Source organism: Kazachstania africana, chromosome 3 (genome assembly GCF_000304475.1).
Source record: "Kazachstania africana CBS 2517 chromosome 3, complete genome".
NCBI classification, from domain to species: Eukaryota; Fungi; Ascomycota; class Saccharomycetes; order Saccharomycetales; family Saccharomycetaceae; genus Kazachstania; species Kazachstania africana.
Genome location: NC_018942.1, coordinates 1 through 17967, shown reverse-complemented (window position 1 = coordinate 17967; position 17967 = coordinate 1). Strand labels below are relative to the sequence as shown.

At 36.9% G+C, this 17967-nt stretch overlaps 3 protein-coding genes across 3 annotated transcripts; 2 read left to right on the top strand and 1 right to left on the bottom strand.

Annotated features, from left to right (window-relative positions):
- Window positions 1-40: 40 nt before the first annotated feature.
- On the top strand, window positions 41-661 carry KAFR0C00140 (uncharacterized protein; the record flags this gene model as incomplete). Its single annotated transcript, XM_003956096.1, has 1 exon — window positions 41-661. One exon carries the CDS (start codon window positions 41-43, stop codon window positions 659-661), a length of 621 nt encoding a protein of 206 aa, XP_003956145.1.
- A 1069-nt stretch (window positions 662-1730) lies between these two features.
- KAFR0C00130 (DUP/COS family protein) lies at window positions 1731-2366 on the top strand (the record flags this gene model as incomplete). The annotated part of the gene is made up of 1 exon (XM_003956095.1): window positions 1731-2366. The coding sequence occupies one exon, from the start codon at window positions 1731-1733 to the stop codon at window positions 2364-2366; it is 636 nt and encodes a 211-aa protein (XP_003956144.1).
- A 6607-nt stretch (window positions 2367-8973) lies between these two features.
- Window positions 8974-10395, bottom strand: KAFR0C00100 (uncharacterized protein; the record flags this gene model as incomplete). Its single annotated transcript, XM_003956094.1, has 1 exon — window positions 8974-10395. One exon carries the CDS (start codon window positions 10393-10395, stop codon window positions 8974-8976), a length of 1422 nt encoding a protein of 473 aa, XP_003956143.1.
- Window positions 10396-17967: the final 7572 nt, after the last annotated feature.

Sequence of the window (17967 nt, the reverse complement as noted above, 5' to 3'; positions counted from 1 at the left end):
TACTAGGTACTTCAGGCTACTTAAGTTAGGAATATAAGTTATGAAGACAGCAACCATCTTACTTGGTGCATTTTCTTTGTTCTCTGTCAATGTGAGAGGGGCCGCTTCTTCCTCACAAGATACCTCTGCCTCTTCACACGAAGTTAGAGCGTCATCTTACTGGGCTGCTGAGGGTACTGGTACGACTAGTCACTCAAAAAAGTGGGCTAGTACAGCTGGGTCCTCCTTATCACAAGATGCCTCTGCCTCTGCCTCTTCACACGAAGTTAGAGCGTCATCTTACTGGGCTGCTGAGGGTACTGGTACGACTAGTCACTCAAAAGAGTGGGCTAGTACAGCGGGGTCCTCCTTATCACAAGATGCCTCTGGCTCTTCACACGAAGTTAGAGCGTCATCTTACTGGGCTGCTGAGGGTACTGGTACGACTAGTCACTCAAAAAAGTGGGCTAGTACCGCTGGGTCCTCCTTATCGCAAGATGCCTCTGGCTCTTCCCACGAAGTTAGAGCGTCATCTTACTGGGCTTCTGAGGGTACTGGTACGACTAGTCACTCAAAGAAGTGGGTTAGTTCCTCTGCCACATCATCTAATGCAGCTGCGCCTGATTTCTCCTGTTCCAGTTTACTTGGTGCAGTCGCTTTAGCTGTATCTTTCTTGTTATAGGATGTGTCATTCAGAGAATAGCCAAACGTCAGGATAGAAATAAATTATATAGACTTTTAGAAATTATTTAAGTTACCTATTTGATATATATGTATAGTCGCACAGTAATTTTTTTAATGCATCTTTAAGCAGCTGTAAATGCTAGAATAAAATATACTTATATTAATAACAAAGAGTCTGGCATTCATTTTAACGTTTCAGTCCATCCATTTTTATCCGACCCATGCCAGCCTGAAGTCCAAGATTGAACTTAATTTTTCAGTGGCGTAATGAAAGTTACTAAGATTAACCATAACATGGTCACTGTCTGTTATTACATTGAGGAATATCTAACTCATAAGACAGACAAAAGATACTCGAGTCACTCCGTCACAGTATTGTTGTATTCGTAGTATAATTATATTTTGAGTAGTTCCGCGCTATCAGCAGCTCATATTGCAGAATCTCAATAAATAAACTGTTAACGTGGAATAGGTGAAAAAATATATACAGATTCAAGTTTAATTCAGTTTCTTGTGCGTTTTCTCGAAGCAGAGGTCCTAATAGTGTATGTATTAGCAGTCGACACAGCTGTAAAAGTATCAGTCGTATAGCCAGATGGCCTTTTTATCACAGAAACACAAAGCAGTAGGGAGTGACTGCTATAGACATTCGTTAAGCTGTTGCTCTCTTCCTTTTATTTCTTCGCCTGAAAAGTCCTTTTCCCGTTGAAGCTAGAATACTAGTTTCTCTTGAAAGATATACTAAATTCAATCTAATTTTCCAATGGAGCAACGTATATTATAACGCTCGAGACAGTGCACTAGACTGATCGAATTTGTCCAACACTTGCAGGTCTTTTATTTCACCGGTATATAGGGGTTTTTATTAGTGAGAGACTTATTCGCAAGCTCAAATCTATAGGGCACGAAAAAAATTTTGCCTGTCATTCAAACAGCAATCGAGTTAATTTCAACTTAATAATTGGCAAAGCAGTTCAGTAACGAACTCGAAAATATCATATGAGCCTTTAGGAACTAATATCAATTCCTCGACGATTAGGATTCCAAGTGAAGTGTTCCGTAATGCAATGACGCACTACTTTAATGAGTTGTTTCATCTGAAGACCTTTCAAATACCCTTTGGTATGCTAATGTGCGCAGTCGTGCTTTCAACGTTCAGTATACTAATATTCAATAATGGTGGCTTTGCAATGCTTCTTTTTTTTATTGCGCTATTCTCATCTCTTGGAACAGGCATAACATCCTTACTGACCTTCACTTCAGATCTCACTATATCATCAAATGTGAGACTTTTCCAGTACATTATTGAATACAGACCCAACATTGACCCACATGCCTGGAATATTATTACTTCTAGCATAAATCTGTATCTATTTGAACAAGGAGAGTGGTCAACACCTTACCGTTTTTACGATGGTCAATCAACATATGCTTATTTCAAAGGGATGATACTTAAACAAACATCTTCCAAGCACCACAATTCTCAGATTGAAGGAAGGGAAGGTGATATTGAGATGAATTTGATCAATGGGAACAATACTTCTGCTATCAACAGTGTGATTAGGAAGTACTATGAATTCCCTCCCTTAACTGATGATTTCGAATTTAAAAAACTCCAAGAAAAAGCTACAGAGGCATACATCAAATCGCTTGATGAATATTGGAGAGCCCAATTTCCTGAAGCCAACCAGTACTTCCCTTAGATGTTAACATTACCACCACGAATATAAAAATATTTATATTCAAAAGCTACTTGTAGAAACCATTGAAGTGGTATGCAACAGTTTATAGTGTGTGCAAACCTAAGAGTGGCCTTTGTTCACTTAACTTATCCGCTTGAAACAAAAGGCTTGCTTAATCAAAAGCTATTGACCAAAAACATCTATGATCTGTCATTTTGAGGTGAGCTCACCATTTTATTAACTAACTTTTTCTATACTGTTCTAGAAGCTATCTATAATGATAAGCTTCTATTCTTATTCAATCAACCAGAGATGATATTACTAGGCTCAGAGATGTTAGTGATTCAAGGTAACTCCACCATATTGCTAGTAATGCATGTTCTATCTTTGAAGTTATTTCTGTTGCATGGATTCCTACTGCCACTGTCCAGTGGAGAAGATCCGAGGATGCTGAATGTGAGCATCTCAGAAGCTCAATCACCTTGATAATTAATGAGATTACACAGGCACTGATGACAATATTGTAGATTACACTAGCTTTTCCTTTGAGGTTTGCAGTGCTGAGTATTCCGAGTTTTGCTGGTACTTCAAGGAATATTTTTATTGACCCAGCCTCCAAGTTGTTCTTTATCCAGTCTACTTACAACAAAAATAGAAACTATGACAATAGGGCCTTATTTTGGACCAACTCCTCTCTGCTAAACTGTTAGGATTTCTGCATATTTTTAAACTTTGCACCATTAAGTTGCTTTCCAGTGATATTGGATTATTTCGTACTGATATATTGTCTAGCCACAGGTCACAAGTGTTGGAGCAACAAGCCGATGATGCTTACAATGAAGTGTTTGTTATGGAAAGGTACGAGAATGGGCAAGGAAAGCGAAGAGTCACATTACTAAATTGAAACAATAGATAGGGACTCGCCTAGAAATAACAAAGTTGATGGTTTGATTGTTAGAACATTTCTGTTCTTGAGCATTGAGAATTCAGATTAATTAAGTGCACGCCTTCAATGTCCAGCTCCAGTCACATCCAAGTGATGTATATTTGAAACAAAAATTCAGTGTCAGGTTGTTTTACCAGGCTTTAGCTGGTGTGTGGAGTCATTTAATTAGACTAGACATTTCCAGAGTTGAAACGTACAACCATCGCCTTGCTTTTGCTGCCAAAAAAAGAACTATGCCAGCTATTTCAAAAGTTGACTGCTTACGAGATGGAATATTAGACTGAAACGTTACAGGTGCATGAGATTGGTGCTCCAAAGAGGCCCCGTTTGAATGCTCGCGGGAGGTATTACAACCTCATCAATGCAGGCCAGACTTGCTTTGGCCCCATTTTTAAATTTAAAAACATGAACCAATTAATGTTTACCATTAGTATTTTACAGGATGACAGAATTCTTGAATTCCTGCAAGCTGCAATCCGTTTTGGTAAATTCCGCTAGTTTCATTCTATCAATGATGGTATTGAAGAAAATAAGACGTGGAAAGTACGTCCACTTTCTTGCCTGTCCACAGCTAGGAATAGATATATTTGACGTGTTCATACTTTAATTGTTAGATGATTTTTTTCCGTTGAGCAGTGAACTTTCAATCTCAATGGAGGATTTCAAGGGAATTCGCAATAACGAGGCAAAGTTGAACTCATTCACTATCAAGCCGTTTTTCCATCGACAATGTTGCAAAATGGGTAATTGATTTAAATGGCGAAGTAACGAAATAACCATTACCACGCCTATTGAGTAATTCCACAGTTACATATATAAACATAAAACTCAAAAAAAGGCGTGAGGTTTTCCTGTACATAACTAATTTCCATCATCTGAAATGCTACAAGTGTATGGAGAAACTAGACCGCTACAGTCTCCGTCGTAGCATCCCTTGTATAAAGCAGAAACCATAGAAACGGTCCACGCCTTTGGGGCTCCGACCAATCACCAAAGTAGCATGCAGAGTCCGTTACGGTTGATTGATAAAGAGTAGATAATCCACAAATCCTCACCTTCGTATTTTGAAATGAGACACATTGAATTAGCACTAGTGATTGTCTTTTGTTCAATTGTTGAGCTACATTCTCCCATAACAGCAAAATATTTGTAATAATACTTATTCGAGGACGCTGTTAGTGCACCGCAATCGTTATCATTGCTCCGGTAAATCTTATTTTGCCATTTCCCAAACACCATTTGAAACATTCCAATATTTATGAACGCATTGTCCAGCTACTAAGATCCACTGAAGTCATTCTTTTCTGTTGGCTCTTGTTTGGACTTCATCAATTTTTTTAAAGGAACATCGTAAGCATCTTTCCCATTGTAGCCATATAGTGAAACGTTATAGTCTCAGGAGAGAAACTCGGTAGTATTGTCATAATTCTCAAAATCACTCAATTCAACAATGCCAATAACGTGTGGGATTATATCGCCTGCTGCGTTTTCCAATAATAAACACGAATTATTAGTATTTGCGGGTGGTGTTGCCTTAACGAAGTTCCCAACATGTAAAGAGAAAAAAAACATAAAATAGAAGCTGTAGCGTGATCTTCATATCAAACTATGATATTTTCAAATACAAAGTAATTGCTTCCAACTTTTTTTAACGAGGAGTATTATATAATATAATAGAAGGAACCCAAAAAATCCTTTTCTTTTCGAAACTTGGGAGATCTTTATATGCGTGAAGTTGCCTACCTGAAAAATAGACCCTTTTAAAATAGATCTTCTTCGAGTGCTTTTTTCCTAAATAGGAAAATTCCACTTCTGTATGGCTATCATAATGGACTGCGAGCTTTCTCTTAGCGCCAGATTTCCTATTTTAGAAGGACTCTTGTGGTACAAGTATATCGTCAGAAAAAGACACTTTAGCTTTTGTAGTAACAGTATAAACTGCCAATGAATACAAATATTGAAAGTGCTATTGTACGAATCAAGGACTACTCTCGATTTCCATGTCATTAGTTTCCAGTGAACGGGCCAAATATGGCAAATGATATCCAATGTTTAATGTATACCACAAATAACCCACACGAAGCTGCAAAGTTGACGTTCCTATTAATAGAGTCAGATGGTCTATGACCCTCAAAGGGTAATTTGATATGCAATAGAGGTCCATTTTCTTTAACGTAAATTGCTATGCAAATAGACATCAAATATTGCTGAAAGGTATATTTTATTGTGCTTCTCTTTGTATGAGAAGGACAAAGAAGATCAGGTTGTTGATTTTCATACCCATATCCTGCCCTTAAAATATGCCTCTTTCTAACAATATACCCTGTGGTAGCCTTGCCAATACTGTGGAGTGAGTACCCGTGTTATGTCTGATTCAACGTGGGTGATCATAACATCAAAATTATGCAGTACTTTAAGTGGGAACCAGATTAAGCGAAACATCATGAATTATGTTTTTGTTGATACCTACACTAACATCCTAGTGTTATTCAATGTAAACTGCAACTAATACTTCCCCAATACGTAACACTATGTATATTGTTACAGAACCATCAATTATTTTAAGTTTGTGGTTCAGCATTTTTGATACTGAAAAGAGAAAACGTCTGGTTATATCGATATAGTACAGTCATCTTCTAATAACAATGATATATTCCTTTGAGTATTCCAAAATTGATTCCCCTCTTAAGAACTGATAAAGGCACATAAAAGATAAGAAAGAGAGGAACTATTATACGGTCTATGATACCCCTTCAGAACAGTTGTAACCTTAAAACTATCTCAAAAGCACTGAAAGTAACAGATAATAGCTTAACGGGGAGCATTATGTGCTCTGAATTTAGTCACAACAAGAACAATAACATCAAAAAGGCAAGAAAGTCACGTAACAGTAACTGTTTCAAGCATGAGAGTGTTTCAGGATCTTCAAGGGACTCAGGTTTCTCAAAGAGAAAAGCTTGTTACTCCCTCTATTAAAAAGGTACAAGAAAGTAGAAAAGAAGCCAACTATATTTGTCATTGGGAAACTACTATTCTTTGACATGTATAATTATTTACAAATGAAGGAGTGGCTAAAATAAGAGTATATAAAGGAATTTCTGCTCGCTAACATAATATGCGACCTTTTAAAGTATCAACTCAATCAGCCATCACAACAGTGGCTACTGCCATTCAGAAATGATGGAGTAAAGTTCACTGTGGTAAACAAGAAATGAAAGAAGAATAAATTTTGGGAGTAATTTAAAATTCAATCGTAAGCCATTATAAAGTAGGGAAAGGACCAATGTCTTGAATAAAATATACACCAAACGTTTTCTAGGACCTATTGGAGTTTGATTATCAGCAGATTTAATGTCATTCTCCGGCGATTTATCCATTTTGTTATTGAGCATATCTTCTTCTCTATTGGTAAGAGTATTTAAAATGAAATCTAGTGTGCAATTATTTTCAGAATATATATATCTATCTCTGGACTCAGCGGGTCACCATTTGTGCAGATCTCAGGTGAATTTCATTTTTTCCGTGACTGCAAAAATTAAAAATTTCCAGATGCTCAGATCTTCAAAGGAAAGAAGGAAAATGGAAATGATACGACTCAGACTGAAGAGCATTCATGGGCTGCTTTTATTGCTGATAACCTTGAACCGCAAATAAGTTCAGATGGCTGGATTTTTCATAGTTGTGCTACCAACTATGTAGCTCGTAAAAAGGAATATTTTTCTGCACTAACCCTAAATCGGGAAGGAAAGATCGGTGATGTTGCCGGTCTGTCTTTATTGAGGGACGTGGTGTTGTACAATTAGGTAAAATTACTCTAAGAGAAGTTGCTCATGTGCTGATATGCTGCTAAACTTAATTTCCATCAGAAAAGCCCTCTACCGGGGTGAATGGATACTCAACTTCACATCTGATCATATTTTCTTAAGCCAGGCTGAGGAGGTCACTCAAGTAGGCTTTTTGAAGGAGAAATTGTATGCTTTTGATTTACCAAGAGCCGCTACCAGGACTTTCGATAACGATTTCGCTCTTTATACGATGGAATCTGTAGACAAACTGCTACCTAAACCAGTTTCTAATATCGAAACCAGTGTTTTTATCCATGTTCAGTTAGGCCATCCAGGGCCTGATTTATTCAGTAAGATTGCAAAACAAATCGGTTTTCCAACTCTGAATGCAGCTGTAATATCACTCTCACCCCGTTGCTCTCTGTCCAAAAATATCATTAATAAGGATAAGATATCCACAACCGCGTATACCCAACCACTGTAATTATTATAAGCTGACTTATGTGGTGGTTTCCGTTAGAAAGCGTTCGCCCCTAACAAATTCTTATTAACCATACGTGATGCTTGCTCCAGGTACTATTCAGTTACTCATCTAAAGAACAAGGGAAAACTGCTAAAAGTTTATTTAATGGATTGCTCTTACTGAAAACTATTTCTCTTCTACAGGTGGTTATCGTGTTGGGGCTATCCGTAGGATAACGATGATTAATTTCAATTCAACCCTGCATGAATTCTTTAAAAGCCAGGTCATAATTCAACTGTCAACCGTACCTTATTCTAGTTTCCAAAATGGGGCTGTTGAGCGTGCCCATCGATATATTGGGGAAAAGATTGGGTGCTTATTAATCGGGGGTCGGGTTCCCCCTTCTCTATGGCCTGGAACTGTTTCCATTGCTGCGTATTCGGTAGACAGAACTCATGTTGTATCTACCAGTATTATGGCACCTCGCTGTGCATATCTTTTCTCGAAACCAGTTTTATGGACTTCAGATATGGAATCCTCTTGGCCCAGATAATTGCTCATTTTAGTTTCTTTCTTATGATTGATATTCGGTAATATACAACCGAAATAGAAATATTCAGCATTCGGAAATGGAATAGTGACCATGCTAATCGAATACAAATCTAAGGACAAGCACCAACTCTGTTCTCAAGAAACAAATTAATAGGGTTCATTTAGTCAGAGTATAAATAAAAAGAAAAATTTAGACACACCAGCTTTGCATAAATAGATGAACAAAAGGGCTTCTTCAAAATATATACCCCGATATATGCCCTCGATGAATATGCGATGATGGTGTGTGTGTGAAATCTGGGATTACATTGAGCTAATATGCATGAACGCCTTTCTTGCCCGAATGAAGTTTTGTAATTATTAATGGTTATGTTTCTCATCCAGCGATTCTATGTTGTTGTTTTTTCCGCTGATAATAATGCATTTTTTGAAAAAAGTGTAATAACTGCTGACCTTCAAAATAACCATCATCAATGGTCATTGGCACTGGTGTAGAAATAAAAGCATAAAGAGTTTATACTTCTAGGAATGGTACCTGTATGATTTTCAACGAAAACTTAACTAAAGTTCATTCTCATTAATAAGATAAAAATATATTTACTATGATCATCCGCTAACACGTAGCCGCCACATCCTACTCTATACAAATACAAACTGAGTAATTTAATTGATGAATCTATCTAAGCGACGTTCTTAGAGGTGTTGGCTTTTCAGCGATCCTCAAAACTGTATTAGTATCAGTTATTGTGTTTATATGTAAAATTTAAAGTATTTATATTAATAATTATATGACTGCCCTTATGGTTAACCAACTGGTACAGCGTTTTTGCCAAACTGTTCAGGAGTACTACACCTATGAGCTTGTTCAGCAGTTTTATGAGGTCAGTACTTTTTCCATGTGAAACCAACTGCTATGATCCTCGTTACAAACATAGCAATACCGCCAGCTATTGCGAGAACCCCACAATAAACTATGTAGTTTTCATATCCTCTATGACTACCACTACCAATAATTGCACCAGCTATTGGCACAGCATATAATATGGTACCGGAAGCAATTAGATTACTTGTAGCATATCTCTTACCAAAATCTGTTGTTTTTGAGACCTGTCCACAGCACACAACGAGAAGGGAATAAATAGTGCCCTGTAAGTAACCAAATAAAGCTGAGATAACGTAAAAACTTGCCAAACTTTTGGCAAATGGTAACCACCCTACAAATATGAGTAGTGTGAGGGCAATCATTGTTCCTATCATTATGTTGAACCTTCCAAACACATCACATAGCATACCTGGTATCAAAGAGCCTGGAATACTACAAAAATTCATGACCGAAACCAGATTTTTAGAATCTGACGCACTTATGCCACGAGTAGTAGCATATGTAGTAAAGTAAGTTGTTGCAACGTTCAAACACGTGTCACAAAGGGCAAAGCCTACCACACATGATAAAAATAATGGTTCAACTAAGCCTTTAGCGTCAAAACTCTGTAGCGCGTATATTTTTGAAACCTTCTTGAATCTTTCAATGAACTTGCTTCCCTTGAGTTCAGCAGCGTAAGAAAGCCTTTCCTTTGCACAAACAATAGAGATAATCAACAATGTCAAGTTTATGAATGCTAACACTCTAATTCCCCATTGAAAGCCGTAATATGCGTTCTCATCCGAAGTCATACGAAATAATCTTCTTAAAAGAAATGGAAAGACACCACCCCCAATACAACTCCCTAAATTACCACAGGCAATGGCCAAACCTCTTCTTCTCTTGAAATAATGTGAAGGACAAATGATCAAGGGACTCAGTGCTAAACCATTACCAAATCCACAAATGATAGAGAACGATAATATAAAGTGCCAGTATTTGGCCGAGTTAGCCATTGCAAAGAGACCACCTACATGCAAAATTGTCCCTATAATTACAATCTTTTTGAAACCGTTTCTATCAAAATAGATACCACTGAAGATTCCTGAGACAGAACAAATGAAAGGGAAAATGGAGAAGATCCAACCAATTTTGGAGGAATTGACCTCTGCTAGTTGATGTGTTTGTAAATATTCTTCGAAAATACCTGTAACATTTTCTATACCAAAAACTGCTATCAAGCCGCAAAACGATCCAAAGGTGGTTAACCAACCCTGAAAGCCACCTTCAGGAAAATCAATATTATCTTCTGATAAAATGCCTTTGTCTACACTAACATTTTTAATCTCTTCAAAAGAATTTACTTCATTTACTTTCTGTTCAGTACTGAAGTCTCCCATAGTGTTCGTAGAATGGCTCGACGCCAGCTCATGTCCTTCCATTGCGTCGCGTGGTACAGATGTGACACTAGAAACTGCGCTGAGAATAGATGGGTTATTTTCTGTCGAAGCTATTGCAACTCTTTTAGTACTTTAGTACCGGTGATCGTCAGTTACAAAACCGGTCTGTACAAGAGACAGACCCCATCATATCATACTTCTATTAAGTATAAGATGCCGAATTATATAATAATTCATCCTGATCAAAGATGAGGACTACGTTATTAAAAAAATTCTTGTGGTACAGCTTGTTATCAGCGGTCGGTTTACGCATCAGGACTGCGGCACCCGTACCCAGATAACAATTTGGATAAATGATCTCTACGAAGGTTTATTAGGATTTTGATTAAGCAATTTAAGCAGCAGGATCAAGTAAGTTGTCGACCAGCCAGTAGATTAGGCAGGTGCCTGTTAAATGTGGCTCAGCTATCGATAGAAGTTTAATTTACACTGCCATGGGAGCTGAACGATAAAATGGAGAAAATGTTTCTATCCCATTATTGTATTTTGAAAAGAGTTGAAAAAAAATGGATGTATTTCTGACTTCGGGGGGAGTTCTCGAGTGTCTCTTAACTTATATTTACTGTAAAATTTAAGCAATATTTTAATCCAGAAAATGAAGTAGGCCGCTTTGTTTACAAACGAAGATACATCCAGATTATAAAAAAATTGACTTCTAATTGCTTCCCGCCCTGCAAGAAGCGGCTGTAGGGCGTTAACGTTAGCTAATCGAAAAAATCGCCAAGACTTTCTGGGCGAATTCTGTTACTATAAGCAAAGATTATTCCGTGAATAAAGGAGCCAATACCGTCCATTAATGGCACGCTATGTATAGTGGTTGGGCAATATTTTCAAGCAGGATAGTATTCAGGAGTGTCTCATGGTTTGGATGAAATCCCTCAGGACATTTGAAGCACCTCAACTAAAAGCTATCTTTTGCTACAATCTTGTTTCTCCTGAAAAATTTTTTTCTTAAAATTTTCTCCAGACTCCCGGGATCAATTTATTATTGCCCAAGGGAATTATATTTCAATTATGCCAGTAACAATTTTGAATCTGTCAACAGAGTCACAAGAGTGTCACTTGAACGCTTTAGCAATTCATGAGAGAACTTGCACACCACATACATATAGCTCTCGAAGTCAGAAGAGTCATCGCCAATTTTGCTAGAAAGTTGCTTTCTCAGAATGGCAATTTCTGAAACTGCAACTCCTAATTCTTTCTTAATTACCTATAGGTTCTCTTAACACCTTCACCAAATGCAGATTTAAAATAGATGTATTACACTCAGTCTGAGGCCAAGGTATTTTTATAATGTTTATGAGTGACCCTTTAAAATAGTCTGCACTGCGATCAGGAGCCGAACCGCACTTTGTATAGCTCAATAGTGAGCAGCACAACTTTACGAAAATGAACCGTCTCATCTATGTAAACCAAAATTTTCCCAATATGAGTTAATGTTGAGTTGCAGGCAAGATTAATTAGTTAAATAATCACTTGCTGTAAATATTTTGGTATTTTTGCAACAAACCAGTAGAAACGTTTAACGTTTGGCGCATTTTCGATAGACGTCTGAGGTGGAAAGGCGTGGATTTGACACCTCGGTGTTAGAAATTGTGAGGTATTTGATGGTTTACAGGTGCCAATGAATTATATATAGAGTTAAGTAGTACGGTTTTACCTTCTTGTATAGAATATCTCATAGTACGGTCTTAAATATGTGTAGCTTGTCGATGTATGGTTGATTCTGGATAAATAGCTTTTCTAGACGTAATATGAGTATAATTAGTTTGAGTTACGCTGACTGTTGCAAGCACTGGCACAGTAAAACGTTAATATTATATTCTATTTTTCTTACAAAGTAATATATAAAACAGTAGAAACTTCCAGCTGGGAGAAATATCTGGAGGATTTAGTTCTTTACATTTGTCTAACTTGAGATGGGTGCCAAATTGTAAACCGGTACCGCTCTTTCTTCTTAAATCCTACCTTCCAACAGATATAAAGATGAATTGCCTTCCAACATATCGTCCCACTCTGATGGGGGACCTCATAGTCCGAATGATTCTCCGGCGTTGGGAAGATAGATGTTACAACTTTTTCCCAGCAGTGTTAGATTGGAGTGCTGCAGTACTTGTACCCTCTTATTCCTTGATTATGATTGCGTTTCGATAAATGATTCGAATGATTCGAAAGCAGAATAGTGTGGGATGTTGAATTGAGAACAAATATCAGTTATTTTAATAAAAAATTAGATGACTTGTGTATCCGCCATCATAAGAGATACTTGGTTCGTTGGATGTGTTTAATTTAAATGGAAAAGTGGTTGATACGAATGCAATCAAATTCATAGTTACGAATGTTGTCAATACCTCATAACAGTTGAATATGTTATTCCGTGTTATTCTTAGCATTATATACCATTGATGGTGAGATTATAGTATTGTTTCATTCTTGAAAAGAAGGCAATCCTGAATTATTGAAAAACATTTCATTTTCAAGGAAGCTCCAGCTCAAGAACGCTGTTCATGAGCTATTGGAGTTAAGACATTCTAATCTGTACGTATTTGATAAACTACCAGGGAATGGTAGTAACTGATGGAAGGAGTGCTGGTCAGCAATACGGGACCCATCCCTTTAGTCATTTCTTTATCTCGTCCCTTCATTCTATGAATTCGACATCGTGCTTGGAAGTAGTAAGTGTACTCTTTTCAGTCAGCTCTGAACTTCATTGGAAATGTAAGTTATATCTGTTAGTTAAAGTAATCGTGTAGTTGATTGAATTACAATCAAATCTCTTTTTCTCGAGAATCGAAATTTAGAAAAAAAAAAAAAAAATTTCGAAGATTCAAAGATGAAGGAACGGTGAAGAGAGATGAGCTCTAAGGTCGAGACTAGTACGTTTATTCACGTAGATTTACTGAAGATCTGAATACCAGAAGAAGCTATGAACCAGGATATCGAAGTGTAATTTGTCATGATTGTGTGTTAAAACGTAAGGTATTCATATTCGTTGATAGTCACTTGATAATAGTCATGGTTATAGAGTTAGTTTACGCTGATTTGGCGTCAATTCCAATCGATCTGAAGTGTACAATCAGTTTGATAAGGGGAAGAAGAGTTGATAATACAGGCTCAAAATCGCCCATTGATGGTTTTTTAATAGAGGCAAGTTGTGTTACTAGCAAGTGGTTATGTTGGTGGACTTCCCTGATTTCAATTATCCCTATGTAATGGCGCCCTTTTGGATTGATAAAACGAGAAGACAATGTCAGAGATCTTAGGAATATTTCAAAGTAAAAAGTCGATGATACTAGTACAATAAGTACGCACAGATCTAAACCGATGTAGTTCACAAAATTGTCAAATCTAGAGGAGTCAAAATCAAGTTTTTTAGTCAATTTCTTGAATATGTTCTAGGGAAGTCTTTGGGCAATTGAGTAACGATGCAGAAATAGTGACCAGATGTCGATGAGAAGTAGCAATGAAGCTTCGTTGGTAATTAATCGCTGTATTTGGCTTGATCAGAATTTGAGATTGCGCATTTGATGACTGGTTTCGATAGCCTTTCGTAAAGTATAGGTTAGAATTGAATGGATGTATTTCTTCTCACCGATAATGTCGGATACTAATCTGTGTTCATTAGTAATATTCGTATGTGGAAGAAGGGAGACGACAATATGAATCGTCTATTCCTATTATTACAAATAAAGAGATGATGGAATGAATGTCACCTGTTGGTGGAGTATTCAGAACGATTATTATAAATGACGCTTGTGATAAAAAATATGTTTAATGTTCATATTTCCACGTTCGAGACTGTCATTTAAGAAGTTATCATGGTTATTCGAAAAATAATTGGATTCATCGAGTAGCTATGTTCCCTGACAATCAAAGATAAAGCTATTTCAAATAGATGGTGAGTTAGTAAATTATGATCAGTAGAATGCGATGGTGTGTTCAATAATAGGGTTAAGTCACAGATTCATTTGAAAGTGATCCGTGTTAGTTTTAAGAATGAGACGCTTGAACGTTGTGTATGTCATAATTAGATGATGATATCGTGACTGTTATTGAAAGAAAATTAGACAGACTGTCTCAGAAGGCTGTGAATAGAATTTAGATCGATCATTCTTTGAGATGAGTAAAAAAGGTCAAGGACGAAAATGTTTCCTCAGGTTACAAATAATAATAGCCTCTTACTCTATCCAGTTAGACAAGAATGGTTTATTTGACGGGAATGACAAGAATGACAGAGAAAGGCTTTCGTAAATTTATTATATCAAGATCGCAGTCATTGAGCTTGTGGTTCCAATGTTCCAAGTTGTATTATTGTTCTTTGGAAAGTTTGATCATAATATGTTATGTCGGTAGATGAGTACGGTAAGTGGTTAAACTGGCATAGAATGGATGTCCCAATTGTAGACGACAAAGTAATTCAGATATGGGATAATTATGTCAGTAGAAATAATCTATGAATTCGTAAGCATTTCCCTAGGTGTGGAGCGGTGACGATTGTCATTGTGACTGGCATTAGTCCCTTGTCATCAAATGGAAATTCTCCAATGATGTTGTGACGTGGAGTGTCACGCGGAATATGCTGGCCTTCATCTGTGGGTGGGAAAGTGCCTTGAACGAAGATTTTATTGATAAGATGCGGAATATTTACGATGTATCCTTCCAAATTATGAAAGTGTTATTTCAGAAGTTGTTAATGATTGGACTTCCTAGGTAATTTTGTTCATATGATTCAGTGACAAAGTTATTATAGATCGGTGGTCAATTAGTTAGATATATTCGATTTAAAGCGCGGTAGCGTAGTTGTGTTAATGTCATATCTCTAAATTAGAAAGTAAAGTATTAATTTGAAACGAAGTTAGTGTTATGTTAAAGGGTGGTATGTCCAGGCACTGTGTCAAGGTTGAGTTGATGTCATAACGAGAAGATGTTAAAGACAATAGTTATTGAATGGTTTGAGAGAATGTACCCGAGGAATTGGCTGTCAATAGGATTGAGATCTATTATTTTTGAGTGGATGAGGTAAATCTATTACGAAGGTGTCTCTTCTGTTAGAATAGTAGTGATCTCTTATTGTATCCAGTTAAATTGTAAATGGTTTTTTAAAGAGAAAATTTAGGCATGACAAGGTGAAGTTTTGGCAGATGTATTGTGTTATTATAGAAATATTCTGGGCTCATGCTCGCTCTGTCCAAAGCTGTTCAAAGAATTCAACCATTTACGGGTATAAAATTAGTGCCCAAAAATCATACGGATGATGTTGATCATGAAGAGATAAGTGAAAGTTTAGAATGATATAGGATGTTGACAAAGAGAATATTTTTTGATAGATTCCAGGCAGAACGACAGAGTGTATATCATGTAGAATATGAGAAGGAATCGGGTTCAATAGAATATTTCACGGAATAAAGTAACGCATACAATATTTGGAGTGTGGTTCCTTTGAAATTCTCACTTAATCGTAATCAGGGTTATCCAATGAAGGGGAAGTTTGGATGATTCCGTAATTGATATTTATTGATACAGGGATGTTCGGAAGTAGAAATAGTGGTCAGTTGATATTCATCGGTGAGGGTCATGATTATCGAATGGGTTAGTTTAGGAAGTGTCAGAGATGATTATGAATGACATTTGAGTTCATTTATCAATTATATATAAGTCAAGTAAAGTTATTCCTGTTTCAGTAATGATTGATATAGTTGATTCATTTGTGTATTTAAGAAGGTGGATTAAAATGATAATTGTAGAGACTGTGACAGTGAAAGAAGGGATAGCAGAGGTATAAAATGGGTGGGGGGGCGAGGTGGTCAGAGTAAAGAGTCTTGACGATGATAAGATAGAAAAGATGGTGTATAGCAGAGTGTTCTATGGTATTGGTTCATAGATATATGTAGTGTGATGGAATGAGGTCGATTTAATTGTATTTTATGGGTTCAGATGTACGTGGAATGGAAAGTGTCATGTCAAAATGATCATTTTCAGTGTTGTGGTGTCAGACAGTTACGCAGGGGAAAGTTGGCCGAGACGATCTCGCAGAGCGGGGAAGATTTGAGATTTTTTCTTCTGAGATCGAGCGCAGATTTCGAGAGGTCTGTTTGCGCGAGAAAATAATGAAATGAGAAAAACGCGAAGAAAAGAATGGCAGAGGGAAGTGTAATATGTAGAGGTAAGTGATATTGAAAAGGGAGCGGGTGAGTAGTTCAGGAATGAATGGGTGAATTTTGGATAAGAAAGTGGGTGTTAATTATGATAACAAGTTGAGAAGGTTGAAAGAATAATATTAAAGATCTTTCCTTAGAAATGGTCGCACGAGATCTTTCAAGTGTTGTCTGTACGGTATTCTCTCACTGTGAAAATCTAGGCGAAAAGTAAGGAGAATCCTGTGAGCGAGGTTTTCTCAAAAATAAATTCAATGAGAATCAGTTTTCTCCGTCGCGTTGGGAAAAGAAAATGAAATTGGAAGTTCGAATGCGAGTTTGATCGGGGAGCTGTGAGAAGAGCGAGTGTGCGAGGTTTTACGGTGAGAAGATATAAGAGAGTATCTCGATGAGTGTAGACGGTAGTAAAATGGGAATAGATGTTTCGTAATCTGTCGAGTGTGGACGGTTTATGTGGATGTATGATGTCATATTCAGGATCATCAGTCGAGAGAAAGGCGATTATTCGAATATAGAATAAATTGATAATAGAGATAGTAAAATAATAGTTTTCCCCTTAGTTCAGAGGAATAGGGCAAGTTTGTCATAGTTTAGTCAGTGGTTTCCTGATTTTTATTTTAATATTTTTAAAAAAGACGAAGTAAAGTTGAAGAAATATCGTTTCGGATTGGCGTAAATGTTAATATTGGAAAAGAGAAAGAGTAGGTGTTTACAGAATAGAGAGTGATGGAAGAGTGGAAAAGTGGTATTCAATGGTGATATTAAAATATTATTCCAAGATAGTATGTAAAGTAGGGAAGTATGTGAAGATGAGGAAAATATATGGAAATCAATTAGCGAAGAATGAGAGTAGACTAGAGGGAGTGAGCAGTAAATTATATCTATATTAATATAATGATAGAAGATAGTGATTAGATCCATTATACGACAGGATCATGTCTCTGACGCTGTATTTCGAGTGAGATATCTCGTCTGAAAATAGTGGAAATTTGAGAAATTATTTCAAGAAGGAGAGGGGCTATGAAGTTGGTAGAAAGATATGTTGATCTACTGAGTTGTCTGATTTGAAATATATAAGAGTCAAGTTCACAAGAGACCAGAAGGTGTGTTTCGGGTGGGGTTAAGTAGGTAGGTCCGTGTCAGGTGAATTTGACGAGATCGATTTGAGCGGGTTTTTCTGGAGTGCCCGGGGGTCAGAAAAAAGATTGTATTCCTCAAGTTCAAATTTCGGCAGGACCCGAGAAAGAAAAAAAGATGATAATCCGATGAATGTTTGGTAGTTAGTTAGTTGAGCGTGTGACGGCGACAGTAATGCGAAGGTCATGAGGTGAAAAAGTGAGCAAGAGAAGTGGGATAAAGTAGTTTTATAAACAATTGAGTGTGGTGAGTTCAATAAAAT